This window comes from Dendrobates tinctorius, unplaced genomic scaffold, assembly GCF_039654945.1.
Source record: "Dendrobates tinctorius isolate UK_male_01 unplaced genomic scaffold, ASM3965494v1 ptg000270l, whole genome shotgun sequence".
NCBI classification, from domain to species: Eukaryota; Metazoa; Chordata; class Amphibia; order Anura; family Dendrobatidae; genus Dendrobates; species Dendrobates tinctorius.
Window position 1 is genome coordinate 10050039 of NW_027361937.1, and position 18359 is coordinate 10068397.

At 41.7% G+C, this 18359-nt stretch overlaps 1 protein-coding gene across 3 annotated transcripts in view; it reads left to right on the forward strand.

The window, feature by feature from the left end:
• EDEM2 (ER degradation enhancing alpha-mannosidase like protein 2) overlaps nucleotides 1–16101 on the forward strand; it is a 41107-nt gene extending 25006 nt beyond the window's left edge. For all 3 annotated transcript variants that reach the window (XM_073559417.1, XM_073559416.1, XM_073559418.1), the window contains exons 7-11: nucleotides 821–962; nucleotides 7713–7837; nucleotides 7997–8141; nucleotides 8241–8362; nucleotides 15559–16101. In XM_073559417.1, coding sequence (XP_073415518.1) covers nucleotides 821–962; nucleotides 7713–7837; nucleotides 7997–8141; nucleotides 8241–8362; nucleotides 15559–16020 — 996 coding nt within the window. In that variant the 3' untranslated portion in view covers nucleotides 16021–16101. The remainder of the gene's footprint in view (nucleotides 1–820; nucleotides 963–7712; nucleotides 7838–7996; nucleotides 8142–8240; nucleotides 8363–15558) is intronic.
• The last annotated feature ends 2258 nt before the right edge of the window (nucleotides 16102–18359 follow it).

Sequence of the window (18359 nt, forward strand, 5' to 3'; positions counted from 1 at the left end):
GGCACGGAACGTATTGGCATTACGTTGGATGGGGGACTCTCGTCCCTCCCTCAGAGGATTGAATTGGTGAACTCAGTTATTCCGTATGAGCGCACACTATAGAATACAGAATAGCGGGTGTCCGGGAAAATTTGGGATAGGTGGAACTCTTCCCACCTTACTCTATTGATACGTAATGACTCGACATCATCGTAAAAAGTTAAGATTTTTGTTTTGGGACATCACATTGAAGACAACACAATCTAAAATATTAGGCGGCCGTGATAGTAGTTGTTATAGGTTAGGGACTTTTTAGGAGTCGTACCTTTCCGAACATGTACAAGATTGAATGATACTCAATGTTCCTTGTTTATTTGTTAATAGGTTTACTACTTATGTAACAAGATAAGGGCTTGTATAATCTACATGGTACAAATTATTTAATGTGCAGGACTTATTGTCCTTTTGCAAATGCTCCGTAGGTCACACACGTCATTTTGGATGTATAGGAGAATACACATTTTATGTTTAAATATGAGTGTGTACATTCTTTTTTGTGTATTAATAATGTATACAAGTATGTACATTCTATTTTGTTGTTAATAAACGAATTTAAACAAAAAAATTCTATCACTGTCCAAATATTTTTGGACCTATCTGCCGGTCTAGCTTTATAGGTGGTCTTATGGAGAGATTTTGCTGTATTGACTAGCTGCTGATCACATATAACAATTGCCTTAGCTAAAGACCTGGGATGGTCATTTTGGACTTTTGGATCAAATCTTTAGGCAAGTGGTTTTTAGTTGTTTAGTTTTTATTTTTTTGTGTTTTTCTCTTCCAGGTAGGAAATCATATAGATGTAATGACGTCTAAATGGGTGGCCCAAGATGCAGGAATCGGAGCAGGTGTTGACTCTTATTTTGAATACCTTGTGAAAGGAGCCATTCTACTACAGGATGAGAAGATGATGTCCATGTTTCTGGGTAATCAGCAGGGACTCATCCTGATCCTTTTTATATCTATCATAATTCTATTCTTTTGTTTATTTTTTCCTTTTTTTAATTATACTTTTTAATGTAACCTACAGCCATACATGGGCCAATTATGAGAAAAGTAGTGTAGAAGCCATATGCAAATAGGGCTGGAAGTGCATTGAGGGTGTGTCCATACACTTGGTCCGCTTCTTTAATTTTGCAGAGGTATAGTCCCAGTGCCCGTTCAGCCTAATTTGCACTTTATATATAGGCTAGATTTCTCATGGCTGGCACATCAGATCTCTATAAAATAAATATTTTTAACAGGGAACAAGCCCTGTAATACCTTGACTTAAGAGTTTAATTCGGTCGGTGCTCATATACCAAATTAAATTTCCCCATTAAAATGATTTTAAATGCTATTAATTTGTTCCAGCTCCCAAAAATCACAGCACTTTTTTGTCAGGTGTTTTTAAATAAGAAAATGAGCTTTAATAACATACAGTAATGTACAGTATGAAAAACTATTAAACGTGTAATAACCTATTGTACTGCACTTTTCTCTAATCCCCTCCATGACAGCACACAGGAGGTTACCTCCCCATCCTAATTAGGGGCAGAAAATAAGAGGCTAAATAGTCCTCCCCTTCCCCTAATCCCCAGTGTTTTTCTGTCTCTAATAGGGATGAAGAGGTTCTGTGTGCTCCGTGGATGGGCCGGCAAAATCCCGGGGTGTACCTTGAGCCGGGCAGCCGGGGTCGATTATCCCGGACCTTTCTCCCCGTACGCTGCTCCTGCCGCTGGCGGAACCTGTGCCATCCTCCGGCGCTTCGGCAATGCTGGATGGTGATGGTCGGGTTCGGGGCCTCCCGTAGCTCCCCAGCCCAAGAATCGCTCTCCCCCTTGCGCCGCCTGCCGGCACGCATGTGAAATCCGGATGGCATGCATAGGAAGTGACGTACATCGCCGAGTCAGAAGGCGTGACTTCACTTTGGCCCTGCGTTCCACGGTGGAACACACCGCCATTTTAGTGGGAAATTTGAAATAATAAAAAGTGTTTCAGGAATGGCGCCAAGAAGCTTCTTACCTAACTGGGAGAGATCTCATCCGATTGGATGGGAGGGAAAACGCTGGATCTCGGTTCCTATATAAGGACCCTGATAGAAGACTCCATAAGGTAGGACTAAGGTCTGCATGATGCATGTGTCTTCCTTGAGAGCTGCTTCTGCAGAGCCCAGTGCAAACCCTGGCCCAGTGGGTATACTTGGAAAAGGGTATATCATTTTTGATTCAGGACCCATTCTTAAGGGACCCCCTTCTCCTCTCTTTCAGGGAGACAAGGATCCTGCACCAAAAATTAAGGGAAAGACTACAAGCCGCAAGTGTGACATCTGTAGTAAAAAAAACTCCCCTCCAATTACAAAATAAACTCTGTGCCAGTTGTGCACAGAAAAAAATTGTCCGGGAGGAACAGCCATCCCTGATGGATGAAGTAAGAGGGATGGTGCGACAGGAGATTCAGTCATCCCTGGCTACCTTTTCCCAGTCATTCACAGGGGGGCCCACAGTCTCAAAGAAGAGAAAATATGCCACGGAACATATCTCAGACTCAGAACCCGAGTCATTGGGTTCTGGGGATTGGAGGGGAGAAGGTGAACTGACCTCAAGCCAGACGGAGGAGGATAGGAAGTTGATCTTTTCCTTAGAAGATATGGAGGAGCTGCTTTCGGCAGTCAGGAACACAATGGGAGTTGAAGAAGAAAAACCGTACCATTCAGTCAAGGATGATCTACTTGGCGGTCTGAAATCTAGGAAGAAAATGGTTTCTCCTATCCATGATAATGTCCGCAATCTAATCTTGGAATAATGGGAGTTCCCGGAAAGGAAGTTGAGTATCCCAGGCGAGATGAAAGATCGGTTTCCCCTGAATGAAAAGATCGTGAAGTGTTGGACTGAAGTCCCTAAAGTAGATATCCAAGTAGCTAGGGTAGCCAAAAAATAACTACACTACCCTTTGAAGATTCTTCTCGGCTCAAGGACCCTCTTGACCGCAAAATGGATAGTTTACTGAGGAAGTCCTGGGAGGCTTCAGCAGCCTCCTTAAAAACTAATGTCGCATCCAACTGCGTAAAGTGAACCCTGTACCGCTGGCTACAGCAGTTGGAGGACCATATTAGAAGTGGAACTCTGAGGGAAAATCTTCTATCCTCTCTACCGCTTCTTCAGAAGGCAGCAGGCTTTATGGCGGACGCCTCAGCAGAGTTGGTTCGCATTGCGGCTAGAACATCAGTACTTTCCAACACTACCTGAAGGGCTCTGTGGCTGAGAATGTGAAGCGGGAATATTCTATCAAATTCCAAACTATGTTCTATTCCCTTCAAGCGAGAATACGTATTTGGCCCTGCAGTTGGCTAATTACTAGAGAAGGCAACCGACAAGAAGGAAAATCTTCCCAAACCAAAACCACCCAAGAGGAAGTCTTTTCGCCCGCCCCAGGCTCAGACCCCTCAATACAGGGGGAAAGGGAAAACGGGGTGATGGAGTTACCCTAAAGGTGGGAAAGGCAGAAATATTTTTCACAGCTCTCGTTTAGACAGAGACAGAAAATGACACCAAGCAGGTAGGGGGCAGGATTTCAGACTACTTCCCAAGCTGGCAGGGGATAACATCAGACTGGAGAATCCTAGACTCAGTCAAAAGGGGAGTAAAAATAGAATCCCCCCCCCCCCCCCCTCAAAGACTATAGAAATAACACATCTCCCTTCAGCAAATCGTCAAATTCTGTATACAGAACTCCAACACATGCTATCGTCAACAGTAATATCACCGGTTCCTGAGGCAGAGCAGGGTCAGGGCCAATACTCCTGGCTGTTCCTAGTATAAAGAAGCCAAGTGGAAAGTACCGGGTCATCATCAACCTAAAGAAGCTGGACCAGCATATCCGGTACCAACGCTTCAAGATGGAGTCGATAAAGACCACAATACCATTGATCGGGAAGATTTTGCCATGGCCACCATAGATCTTCAAGAGGCATATTACCATGTACCCCGTCCGTCCACACGCGGTATCTGGGGTTTGCAGTTACTCTAGACCAAGAAGTACACCACTTCCAGTTCAAAGTTCTGCCCTTTGGCATATCATCTGCACCCCTAACATTTACAAAAATAATGGCAGAAGTAGTAGCATTCTTCAGGAAGCAGGACATGTGTCGTTCCTTACCTGGACAACCTTCTTGTCATGGCTCCTTCCAGCACCACTCGATCAGTCCTGCATACCCTGGCATCTTTAGGCTGGATTATAAATCAGGAAAAATCAGACCTGAATCCCTCAACCAGGAAAGTCTTTCTAGGGATCCTCCTAGATTCCCAGAACCAAAAATCGTTTCTTCTGCCCACCAAGCAGGTATGTGTAAGATCAAAAGTTTGGACGCTATAAAGTCAGAAAAGGGTGACCATAAGGTTCGCCATGTCAACGTTGGGGTAAATGACTTCTTGCATCCAGGCGGTTCCCTGGGTCCAGGCCCATTCAAGAATACTTCAAAAGTTTATTCTGTCCCTCTGGAACACAGATCCAGAGACCCTCAATACGAGAATCTCTCTACCTCAACACGTAAATTTATCCCTCAACTGGTGGCTCTGCCAGGGAAACCTGGCAAAAGGGATACCCTGGATACAATATCCTATGACGTCAATTACAACAGACGCCAGCAAACGTGATTGGGGAACAATAACGTCTCAGGGAGTCTTTCATGGAGTCTGGCTAAAAGAGATGGAGAACCTGTCTTCCAAGTACAGAGAATTGAGAGCAGTAGAAGAAGGCCTAAGGACAGCAGAGCCATTAATCCAGGGAACCCATGTCCGAGTTTACTCCGACAACATGACCACCGTAGCCCATCTATGTCATCAGGGCAGCACAAAATATGGAAATCTACAACAGATCTCAGCAAGAATATTTGGTTGGGCAGAAAGTCATCTCTTATCGGAACTCCACCTGAAAGGATCTGAAAACGTCGAAGCAGACTTCTTGAGCAGGACAGACGTAGATCCAGGGGAATGGAGCCTCAATATGAAAATATTCCAGACCATAACCAAAAAATGGGGTCTCCTGGAGGTGGACCTGTTTGCAAATTGAGATAATGCCAAACTAAAACAGTACTTCTCCATAGGTCCAAGCGAAACACATTCAAGGGTGGATGCCTTCGCTCACCCGTGGGAATTCAGACTGGCATACGGATTTCCACCAATTCCTTTAATAGCAAGGACTCTGCAAAAAGTCAGGACAGACTGGGTCAGAACTATCCAGATCGCCCCTCTCTGGCCAAAACCTAAGGCTAATGAACTCAGAGGGTCCTCTGATCCTACCTCTGGACCACGACCTACTACATCAGGGTCCCATCTTTCACCCGGCTCCCCACAGCTTAAGCTTGGCTACTGAAATCACCATCCTGAAAGCCAGAGGCCTCTCAGATGTGGTAATATCCACTGTAGAAAAGAGTAGGAAGCCGATCACAAACGCTATATATTCCAAAATATGGAAAACCTTTTGAACATGGTATGGATCCACTCCTATTGATCCTTTCCACCCAGATGTTGCAAAGATCTTAGATTTCCTACAGGATGGCTTATCCAAAGGACTAAGACCAAGTACTTTGAAGGTCCAGGTAAAGGCCCTGAGTTCCTACTTCGACCAAAATCTAGCAGACCTTTGGATAAGTAGATTCATGTCAGCCACCTCCAGAATCAGTCCAAGGAAATCCAGTATGGTCCCAGCTTGGAACTTGAATGTAGTGCTAAAAGGACTAACGATCCCTCCATTTGAGCCTATGGACCTTATTATTATTATTATTATTATTATTATTATTATTATTATTATTATTATTCCATTGGTTTCATGGTGCTGTACATGAGAAGGGGTTACATACAAATTACAGATCACTTACAGTAAACAAACTAACAATCACAGACTGATATAGAGGGGAGAGAGGACCCTGCCTTTTCGGGCTTACATGCTACAGGATGGTGGGGAAGGAGACCAGATCCAGATAAACTGTCCTGGAAAACAGCGCTTTCGTAGCCATTACAACGGCAAGAAGGGTGGGCCGAGATTCAAGCTCTATCCATCAGAGAGCCTTATCTAAGAATTCTTGACGACAATAGATTAATATTCCGTCTAGACCCGTCTTTTGTACCAAAAGTGTCTTCTGATTTCCACAGGTCCCAGGAAATAATACTGTCCTTCTTCTGTGATAATCCGAAAGATGAGAGAAGCAGGATTCCATTCTCTAAAAGTTCGGCGGGCGGTCCTTTTATATTTGAAAGAAACTAAGCCTTGGCGGAGAGATCAAAATCTTTTTGTTCAGTATGGCGGACCAAACAAAGGGAAGAAAGCTTCCAAAAGCTCTTTAGCAAACTGGTTCAAGAAGGCAATCATGGACGCTTACAAAAATCAGGATCTACCTCCTCCTGAGTCCTTTAAAGCCCACTGCACGAGCTGTCTCCGTCTCCTGAGCAGAAAGGGCAAAAAGCGTCCATGGAGCAGTTTTGCAAAGCCACTACCTGGGCCTCAGTCCATACCTTCACTAAGCATTATAGATTAGAGCTAATGTGAGTACGAGATCTAGCGTTTGACAGGAAAGTCCGGCAAGCTGTTGTCCCTCCCTAGCCATTATTCTTTGGTATACCTCCTGTGTGCTGTCGTGGAGGGGATTAGCAAAAATAGAATTACACTTACCGGTAATTGGGTTTCTAAGACCCTACACGACAGCACAGGTAATCTGCCCCCCATAATAATTATGTTCATTTTTGATTCATTTAAATTAAATCACGCATTCACTCTGTGGTCCTTGGAAAACACTGGGGATTAGGGGAAGGGAAGGACTATTTAACCTTTTGTTTCCTGTCTCTAATTAGGATGAGGAGGCAACCTCCTGTGTGCTATCGTGGAGGGTCTTAGAAATCCAATTACCGGTAAGTGTAATTCCTTTTTTTTTTTTTTATAACTTCATTTAATGATCTTCTTCACTGAATAAATAACCATTATCCTATGTACAGTCCCAAGTCAAATGCATGCAGTGCTAAAAACATAGTCCACCCCAGGAAAATGGCAGTGTTGGTAATGCCAAAAACCTAAATTGCTGATTCCCAAGAAAAGGGCAAAAGAGAGAACGGGGCAACTCCCTCTCTTAGGACCCATGGTCAAAGAACGAAGCAATGGCAGAGATGCTTGTCCGGCAGGATAACAACGTGGTGCGCGACATACGCTCGCTTGCTCATAACTCAGATCTCGGCTCGCATCATAAAACAAAAAAATTATCAGCTCCTATCTCAGAAAGTTGGTAAGCACTTGTTAGTCAAGCTATTACTGTACAACTCTTTGCCTATGTTAAAACATGTGGATCGGTTCCCTTTAATTGGTCATTTAAAGCTGACTATGCACATAAGGCCGGGGTCACACTTGCGAGAAACTCGCACGAGTCTCACATGTCAATACCTGGCACTGCCGCCGGCACTAGGGACCGGAGTGCGTGGCTGCCTGTATTTCTATGCAGCTGAACGCTCTGGTCCCGAGTGCCGGTGGCAGTGCCGGGTATTGAGATGCGAGACTCATGCAAGTTTCTCGTAAGTTTGACCCTGGCCTAAGAAAGTTATCGGTCCTTATTAATTTTGGAGGTGAGAAAAAAACTAACGCGCACGCCCACACGAGTTTATTTGATTTGGGAAAGGTGAGTAATGTCATCATCAATCATGTCCTTTCTTTAGATTACAACAAAGCGATACAGAACTATACCAAGTATGATGACTGGTACGTCTGGGTGCAAATGTATAAGGGCACCGTCTCTATGCCAATCTTTCAGTCTTTGGAAGCCTTCTGGCCTGGATTACAGGTATGATATCTGCTTTTCTGTAACATTAATACTATTCATTTAGACTCCAGTCTTCATTATGATCAATATAAGGTAGCAATTGTAACTCCTTTATAGCTGGGTCGGCACAGTTAATAAGTACATATGTATTTAAGGATTCTAATGATCTTTGTTCCTTAGAGCTTGATAGGAGATATTGGAAATGCCATGCGAACGTTCCTCAATTATTACACAGTCTGGAAACAATTCGGCGGATTACCAGAGTTCTACAATATTCCACAAGGATTTACCGTGGACAAACGAGAGGGCTATCCACTTCGGCCTGGTAGGTTCTGATAATCAGTAAAAGGCGTTCACTAAAAATCCAATGTTTGATTTCTTGCATGAGTTCATTAAAATGATCTTTGCTTGTGTTCTGTTCCAGAACTGATCGAGAGCGCTATGTATTTGTACAAAGCCACCAAGGACCCAACACTGCTGGAACTGGGAAGGGATGCTCTAGAATCCATAGAGAAAATAAGTAGAGTGGATTGCGGCTTTGCCACTGTACGTTCTTCCAGAAACCTAATTTTCTGCCTATTGCTTAGTGACGGATGGGGGCTGTCAAACATGGCTGCATTCTTCCAAAAACAGAGCAACACACATCCTTGGGGTGTGTGGTATTCCAAATCAACTTCATTTACTTCAAAGTGGCATAGGCGGCCATGTTTTCTTAGTCCTACACCACCATACTAAAAGGGTTGTCCACTAGTTTTTTTCTATTTTACAAATGGGCTCTGGTAGTCTGAAAAATATAAAGAAAAACAAAACATTTATTCGGTTTCCTGACGCCTCTGGTACTCCTTCCCTTGTATCTCTGTTCCTCTTCCAGCGTAGCCAGCAAGTGACCGCTGCAGCCAGTTGCTAGAGGAGGACACAGGAGACCTGCAGGGAACATGTCCGGCAGTATGGAAAAGTAGCGAGTCTTTGATTTTTCTTGTATGGGTTCATTTTTAAAATAAAAGGAGGCATAACCACCTTAAGTATAATATTTTCATCAGGTCTCAGTTTCTCTTTGATGGTTAGATTATTAAAATTGGCAAATTCTAAATATGGAGAAATTTAAGCTAAAAAAGAATCAGAATTACATTTATTTTTTTGGGGTTTTTTTTTTCATGGCATTCAATGTGTACAGGTTTAGAAAAGAAATCAGACTCTTGTAAAATTAATATTTTCTTTTGTGACACCATATTTTATTCTATTGATAGAGCTGTATCAGGGCTTCATTTTAAGTGTGACAAGCTCTAGTTTTTACTGGTACCATTTTGGGTACGCTCAAATTTCACTTGTGGCTTTTTTTTTTTTTCCCCATTTCTTGTGGGGTTTACTATATGGGTTAATTATGTATGTTGATCAATCAGACTGTTATGGATGCAGCAATACCAGTATTACTAGTGTGGGGGGGGGGGGGGGGGTTTGTTTTTGTTTTGTTTTTTCATTTATTTTTGGATTTGGGAAAAAAAAATATTTTTCAGGTTGTTACAGGAAGATGTGAAGTTTTTTTTCCTTCAGGTTCCCCTAAGGGACATGAACTTTTGATTACTTGTAATGTATAATGCAAAACTTTAGTATTACAGTATATTGTGAAATTAACTATCTTATATGAATCCCAGCCACAGGTCTCTTAGCCTCTATGAAAAGTACATTTTTCATTTATTATTCTGTCCCTTTGTTCAGCTGAAAATCCCTTTAATCCAGTATGCTAAATAGTTTGCCTCTCTGCTGAACATCTAGAGTACAGACCAAAAGTTTGGACACACCTTCTCATTCAAAGAGTTTTCTTTATTTTCATGACTATGAAATTTGTAGATTTACTCTGAAGGCATCAAAACAATGAATTAACACATGTGGAATTATATAATTAACAAAAAAGTGTGAAACAACTGAAAATATGTCTTATATTCTAGGTTCTAAAAAGTAGCCACCTTTTGCTTTGATTACTGCTTTGCACACTCTTGGCATTCTCTTGATGAGCTTCAAGAGGTAGTCACTGGAAATGGTCTTCCAACAGTCTTGAAGGAGTTCCCAGAGATGCTTAGCACTTGTTGGCCCTTTTGCCTTCACTCTGCCGTCCAGCTCACCCCAAACCATCTCGATTCGGTTCAGGTCTGGTAACTGTGGAGGCCAGGTCATCTGGCGTAGCATCCCATCACTCTCCCTCTTGGTCGAATAGCCCTTACACAGCCTGGTGGTGTGTTTGGGGTCATTGTCCTGTTGAAAAATAAATGATGGTCCAACTAAACGCAAACCAGATGGAATAACATGCCGCTGAAAGATGCTGTGGTAGCCATGCTAATTCAGTTTGCCTTCAATTTTGAATAAATCCCCAACAGTGTCACCAGCAAAGCACCCCCACACCATCACACCACCTCCTCCATGCTTCACGGTGGGAACCAGGCATGTAGAGTCCATACGTTCACCTTTTCTGCGTCGCACAAAGACACGGTGGTTGGAACCAAAGATCTCAAATTTGGACTCATCAGACCAAAGCACAGATTTCCACTGGTCTAATGTCCATTCCTTGTGTTCTTTAGCCCAAACAAGTCTCTTCTGCTTGTTGCCTGTCCTGAGCAGTGGTTTCCTAGCAACTATTTTACCATGAAGGCCTGCTGCACAAAGTCTCCTCTCCTCTTAACAGTTGTTGTAGAGATGTGTCTGCTGCTAGATCTCTGTGTGGCATTGACCTGGTCTCTAATCTGAACTGCTTGTTAACCTGCAGTTTCTGAGGCTGGTGACTCGGATGATATCCTCCGCAGCAGAGGTGACACTTGGTCTTCCTTTCCTGGGGCAGGCCTCATGTGAGCCAGTTTCTTTGTAGCGCTTGATGGTTTTTGCCACTGCACTTGGGGACAGTTTCAAAGTTTTCCCAATTTTTCAGACTGACTGACCTTCATTTCTTAAAGTAATGATGGCCACTCGTTTTTCTTTACTTAGCTGCTTTTTTCTTGCCATAATACAAATTCTAACAGTCTATTCAGTAGTACTATCAGCTGCGTATCCACCAGACTTCTGCACAACACAACTGATGGTCCCAACCCCATTTATAAGGCAAGAAATCCCACTTATTAAACCTGACAGGGCACATCTGTGAAGTGAAAACCATTTCCGGTGACTACCTCTTGAAGCTCATCAATAGAATGCCAAGAGTGTGCAAAGCAGTAATCAAAGCAAAAGGTGGCTACTTTGAAGAACCTAGAATATAAGACATATTTTCAGTTTTCACACTTTTTTGTTAATTATATAATTCCACATGTGTTAATTCATAGTTTTGATGCCTTCAGAGTGAATCTACAATTTTCATAGTCATGAAAATAAAGAAAACTCTTTGAGGTGTGTCCAAACTTTTCGTCTGTACTGTACTTGTAGATGTGTAGTGAGTGATGGCAACAGAACGGAGAGAGGGCTGAGTGAGTCCTTGCACTCCTGTACTGAGCTCTAGTCTGCATCAGAGAGGAAAGAGGGATGAGTGTGTTCTTTAACTCCTGTACTGAGCTCTAGTCTGCAGGAGTGAGGGATAAAGTGAGTTCTTGCACTCCTGTACTGAGCTCTAGTCTGCAGGAGTGAGGGATAAAGTGAGTTCTTGCACTCCTGTACTGAGCTCTAGACTGCAGCAGAGAGGAGAGAGGGATGAGTGAGCTCTTGTGCTCCTGTAATGAGTCTGATGTTTCACGCTCTCACGCAGGAAAACAATGAAGAAATACATCAGGATAAGACTTTGCCAACAAGCAGCAACCTTGTACGCCTTCAGAGTCCTCCTGGATGGAGAAAGAAAAATGTTGTGAAGAAGAAACGGAGAGTGGTGGTCATGGGGGATTCCCTGTTGAGAGGAACAGAGGCCGCTATCTGCAGACCGGATATAACTTCAAGAGAAATGTGCTGTCTTCCAGGTGCAAAAATTAAAGATGTGTCTGACAGGATATTAGGACTCTTCAGACCTACAGATGACTACCCATTCCTGCTACTACATGTGGGGACAAATGACACTGCAAGAAACGACCTGGAAACCATCTGCAGAGACTTTGAAGACTTAGGCAAGAAAGTGAAAGAACTGGGAGCGCAGGTGGTCTTCTCTTCCATCCTCCCAGTGGATGGCCATGGAACAAGGAGGTGGAATAAGATTCTGCAGGTGAACAACTGGCTACGTCGATGGTGCCGTCAGCAACGATTTGGATTTCTGGATCACGGAGTGAACTACTTATACGATGGACTACTTGCTAGAGATGGGGTGCACCTTACGAAGACTGGTAAGCATGTATTTGGAAGTCGCCTTGCTACACTTGTAAGGAGAGCTTTAAACTAGAACAACATGGGAAGGGAAGCAAAAGACAAGAAAAAGCCATACACCTGACAAATGCTATTGAGAACTCTGCTATTAGAAGTGGAAAGGAAGAACAAAGACGAAAGAATCTAATTAATAAAAATATTGGAGAAAGAGAAACCAATCACAAACTAAAATGTTTCTATACTAATGCACAAAGCATGGGCAACAAACAAGGAGAATTGGAACTACTAACACAGGAAAAGAAATATGATGTCATTGGAATCACTGAAACTTGGTGGGACAATACACATGATTGGAATACAAGACTAGAAGGATACAACTTATTTGCAAGAAACAGACTTGATAAACGAGGAGGGGGTGTCGCATTGTATGTTAGAAACGCGTATATCTGCACAGAGATTGAAGCTTCAGAGACTGGGAGTTCTGTGGAAACTGTTTGGGTAAGAATACAAGGACAGAACAATGGAAAGGACACCATTGTAGGCATTTACTACAGGCCGCCTGTGCAAGCTGAAGCTATGGATGAACTCTTTATGCATCAAATGGCCAAGTTCTCCAAAAAATATGACATAGTTGTCATGGGAGATTTCAACTATCCAGACATTTGTTGGGAATCTCTCTCAGGCAAAACTAACAGGTCAAGGAAATTCTTATCCTCTCTTGCTGACAACTTTATCTTCCAAAAGGTAAGGGAGAAAACAAGGGGAACTGCTACCTTGGATCTAATCCTTATAAACAGGGAGGAAATGGTTGAGGAGGTAAAAGTGGCTGGGACCCTAGGAGGTAGCGACCATGCTATTTTAGAATTTTGGATAACTAGAGGCGGAAGACCTGTGAAGACTCAGACGTCAAGGTTAGATTTCAGAAAGGCAGATTTTAAGGGATTCAGAAAGAGAATTGGAGGGATCCAATGGCTGGATATCCTTAATGACAAAAATGTCCAGGAAGGATGGGAAATCTTGAAAAATGAAATTCTCAAAGCACAGTTGTTAACAATTCCGAAAAGAGGGAAGAATAGGAAGCAGTTAAGGAAACCAGGATGGATGAACACAGAACTTAAGCACATGCTAAAAAGGAAGAAAAAAATGTTTATAAAATGGAAAGAGGGAGGCATATCTAAAGAAGAATATAATGCTGTCTGCAGAACCTGCAGGGCACAAATCAGATTAGCTAAAGCTGAAAATGAATTGAGGCTTGCAAGAGATGTCAAAAGCAATAATAAAGGATTTTGGGGATATGTCAAAAGTAAAAGAAAAGTCAAAGATGCTATAGGATTTTTACAGGATGAAAATGATGAAATGGTAAGACAGGATGTTGAGAAGGCTGAACTTTTAAATTCCTATTTTGCATCTGTTTTCTCTCAGAAAGGAAATGTAACATCAACTGTTATTCACTGTCCTATTAAGGGAATAGAAGAATCCAGGATATCTATAAACAGAAAGATAGTGAAGAAACACTTAGCTAGCCTAAATGAATTCAAGTCTCCAGGTCCAGATGAATTACACCCCAGAGTACTGAAGGAGATAGCAGAAGAAATTTTTGAACCCCTCTCTATAATCTTTGAAAATTCTTGGAGAACAGGAGAAGTGCCAGAAGACTGGAGAAGAGCAAATGTTGTTCCTATCTTCAAAAAGGGGAAGAAGGTGGACCCAGGTAACTATAGGCCGGTGAGTCTGACTTCTATACCAGGAAAGATCTTTGAACAAATTATTAAACAACATGTATGTCAATACCTGGATAAGAATGAAGTGATTAAACAGAGTCAGCATGGGTTTGTAACTAATAAGTCATGTCAGACTAACTTAATTTCCTTCTATGACGGTATCACTGATTGGTTGGATCAAGGAAATGCTGTAGATATAGTATATCTTGACTTCAGCAAAGCATTTGACAAAGTCTCTCATACAATCCTTATTGAAAAAATGACTAAGTATGGAATGGACAAGGCAACTGTTAGGTGGATTCATAACTGGCTTAGTGATCGGACCCAAAGAGTGGTCGTAAATGGCTGCACATCCAGTTGGAAGAATGTCTCAAGTGGGGTACCACAGGGCTCTGTCCTGGGCCCTGTATTGTTCAACATCTTTATCAACGATTTAGATGAAGGAATTGAGGGTAAACTGATTAAATTTGCTGATGACACAAAGCTAGGAGGGATAGCTAATACTAGAGAAGAGAGAGAGAGGATTCAAAAAGATTTAAATAAACTGGAGAAGTGGGCAGCAACTAACAGAATGGTTTTTAACAGGGAGAAATGCAAAGTACTACATCTGGGCAATAAAAATGGAAAAAGCATATATAGAATGGGAGGAATAGGGCTAAGTGACAGCACATGTGAAAAAGACTTGGGTATACTAATAGATCACAGACTGAATATGAGTCAACAGTGTGATGCAGCAGCAAAAAAGGCAAATGCAATTCTAGGATGTATTAACAGAAGCATACAGTCTAGATCACGTGAAGTCATTATTTCCCTCTACTCCTCTTTGGTCAGACCTCATCTGGAATATTGTGTCCAGTTTTGGGCACCACATTTTAAAAAAGACATCAACAAACTGGAGCAAGTTCAGAAAAGAGCGACCAGAATGGTGACCGGTCTGCAAACCCTGTCTTATGAGGAAAGGTTGCAGGATTTGGGAATGTTTAGTTTGCAAAAGAGAAGACTGAGAGGAGACTTAATAGCTGTCTACAAATATCTAAAGGGCTGTCACATTGTAGAAGGATCAACTTTATTCTCATTTGCACAAGGAAAGACTAGAAGCAATGGGATGAAACTGAATGGGAGGAGACACAGATTAGATATTAGAAAAAACTTTTTGACAGTTAGAGTGATCAATGAGTGGAACAGGCTGCCACGAGAAGTGGTGAGTTCTCCTTCAATGGAAGTCTTCAAACAGAGGCTGGACAGATATCTGACTGGGATGATTTAGCGAATCCTGCTTTGAGCAGGGGGTTGGACCAGATGGCCCAGGAGGTCCCTTCCAACTCTACGATTCTATGATTCTATGATTCTATTCAAGCAGTGCTTGTTCTGGCCGATCCATCGCTATCAATCAACAATAGAGGTAGGCGGAACTAGCATGCAAAATCTGAGGGTGCAATAATGCATTGAGCCGCTTGGCCACCTCAGGGGTGCAAGAAGAACCTAAATTAGTATATTGGATTTTATCTATTTTTAGCAGAACAGAGGGATTAATAAACTAAAGCTGAGTTCTGTAAGGGCTATGTCCCCTATGTGGCAATATAGTTAATATAAAATGTGTTTGGGGGCTGACAGACTCTGTATAGTAATTACTGCTAAATAATACACGAGCTGTCATATGGGAAAATTCTTGTCATTGCAAATACCCATGCAATCTCTTGTGAAGTATTGTAAGAATCTATACTTAGTTCATGATTGGAATACTTTTCCCCCCACTAGATCAAAGATGTTCGAGATCATAAACTGGACAATCGAATGGAGTCTTTCTTTTTAGCAGAGACAATGAAGTATCTCTACCTGCTGTTCGATCCGGACAACTTCATCCACAATGATGGTTCTGAGTTTGACTTGGTAGTGACTCCCTATGGAGAATGTGTGTTGGGTGCTGGTGGGTATGTATTTAATACAGAAGCCCATCCAATTGACCCAGCAGCACTTCATTGCTGCAAACAGGACAATACTGAGAAGTGGGAGATGGAAGATCTAGTGAAGGAAATTTTCTCTGTCAAGCCAAAGACTGAGATGTTCAGAAAAGAAAAAGTTGACTATCTGAAACAGCGAGATCCATTTGCTACTAGCACACAGAACAGAACTAACACCAAGCGCACCTCTCTTCTTCATTGCCCAAGCCAAGCCTTTAGCTCCAAACTGTCAATTTTGGGACAGGTTTTTCTAGAATAAACCAATGAACTGGATATCTTTAATTTTTTGTTTTGGAACTGTAACTATTGTTTAAATTAAACAAATCTTTATACACAACAATGGGGCAGATTTACTGGAGCAATCTTGTTTCTAGCCTGTTTCTAAATAACTTTGTCACAGTGACCTATGCTGGGTGATACATTTTGGTGCACCCTTAGATACTTTTATCTAGCATTACATTACTTATCAGTTGTCTTTCTTCACATGAACATTTAAGCAAAATTTAGTTGCTATTTTGGTGCACGTGGTTGCATCATAAACTACACATCCTTTCCACAAAAATCACAATTCTTTCCCTCTATCTTATGCCCCTTATTGAGCTGTGTTTAACCCCTTTACCACCAAGGGTGGTTTGCATGTTAATGACCGGGCCAATTTTTACAATTCTGACCACTGTCCCTTTGAGGTAACTCTTGAACCCGTCCATGGATTCTGGTGATTCTGACATTGTTTTCTCGTGACATATTGTACTTGATGATAGTGGTAAAATTTCTTTGATATCACTTGAAACTTGGCAAAAATCTGGAAAATTTTGCAATCACAGAGATATGACACACAAAATAATTAAAGTAACATTTTCCACATGTCTACTTTACATCAGAACAATTTTGGAACCAAAATTTTTTTTATTAGGAAGTTAGAAGGGTTAAAAGTTGACCAGCAATTTCTCATTTTTATAACACCATTTTTGTTGGGGGGACCACATCACATTTGAAGTCACTTTAAGGGGTCTATATGATAGAAAATGCCCAAAAGTGACACCATTCTAAAAACTACACCACTCAAGGTGCTCAAAACCACTTTCAAGAAGTTTATTAACCCTTCAGGAGCTTCATAGGAATTTTTGGAATATTTAAAAAAAAAAAAAAAAAAATGAACATTTACCATCAGACGCCATGTCGCGTTTGTAGAGCCCCTCATGTGCCCAAACAGTGAAAAAACCCCAATTCTAACTCCAACCTTAAACCCAACACACCCCTAATCCCCACCATAACCCTAACTAAAAACCTAACCTTAATCCCAACCTTAACCCCTTCATCACCAAGCCTATTTTGACCTTAATGACCAGGCCATTTTTTGCAATTCTGACCAGTGTCCCTTTGAGGTAATAACTCAGGAACGCTTCAACGGATCCTAGCGATTGTGAGATGTTTTTTCATGACATACTGGGCTTCATGTTGGTGGTAAATTTAGGTCAATAATTTTTGCGTTTATTTGTGGAAAAAATCAGAAATTTGGCAAAAATTTAGAAAATTTCACAATTTTTCAAATTTTGAAATTTTATTCTGTTAAACCAGAAATATGTGACACAAAGTGGTTACTAAATAACATTTCCCACATGTCTACTTTACTTCAGCACAATTTTGGAAACAAATTTTTTTTTTTGTTAGGAAGTTATAAAGGTTAAAAGTTGACCTGTGATTTCTCATTTTTACAACAAAATTTACAAAACCATTTTTTTTAGGGACCACCTCACATTTGAAGTCATGTGGCAGAAAATACCCAAAAGTGACACCATTCTAAAAACTGCACCCATCAAGCTACTCAAAACTACATTCAAGAAGATTATTAACCCTTCAGGTGTTTCAGAGGAACTAAAGCAACGTGGAAGGAAAAAATGGACATTTTAATTTTTCCAACACAAATTTTCTTTTAGCATCAATTTTTTCATTTTCACATGGGCAACAGGATAAAATGGATCCTAAAATTTGTTGGGCAATTTCTCCTGAGTACACCGATACCTCATATGTGGTCATAAACCACTGTTTGGGTACATGGCAGGGCTCAGAAGGGAAGGAGCGCCATTTGACTTTCTGAATGTAAAACATGCTGGAATATTTAGCGGTTGCCATGTCACGTTTGGAGAGCCCCTGTGCGCCTAAACATTGGAGCTCCCCACAAGTGACCCCATTTTGGAAACTCGACCCCCCGAAGGAACTTATCTACATGCATAGTGATCACTTTGAACCCCCAGGTGCTTCACAAATTGATCGGTAAAAAAGTGTTGTTTTTTTTCACACAAATTTTCTTTTAGCCTCAGTTTTTTCATTTTCCCATGGGCAACAGGATAAAATGGATGCTAAAATTTGTTGGGCAATTTCTCCTGAGTGCACCGATACCTCATATGTGGTCATAAACCACTGTTTGGGCGCACCGCAGGGTCCGGAAGGGAAGGAGTGCTATTTGACTTTTTGAATGGAAAATTAGCTCCAATCGTTATCGGACACCATGTCACGTTTGGAGAGCCCCTGTGTGCCTAAACAGTGAAAACCCCCCACAAGTGACACCATTTTGGAAACTAGACCCCTTATGGAACT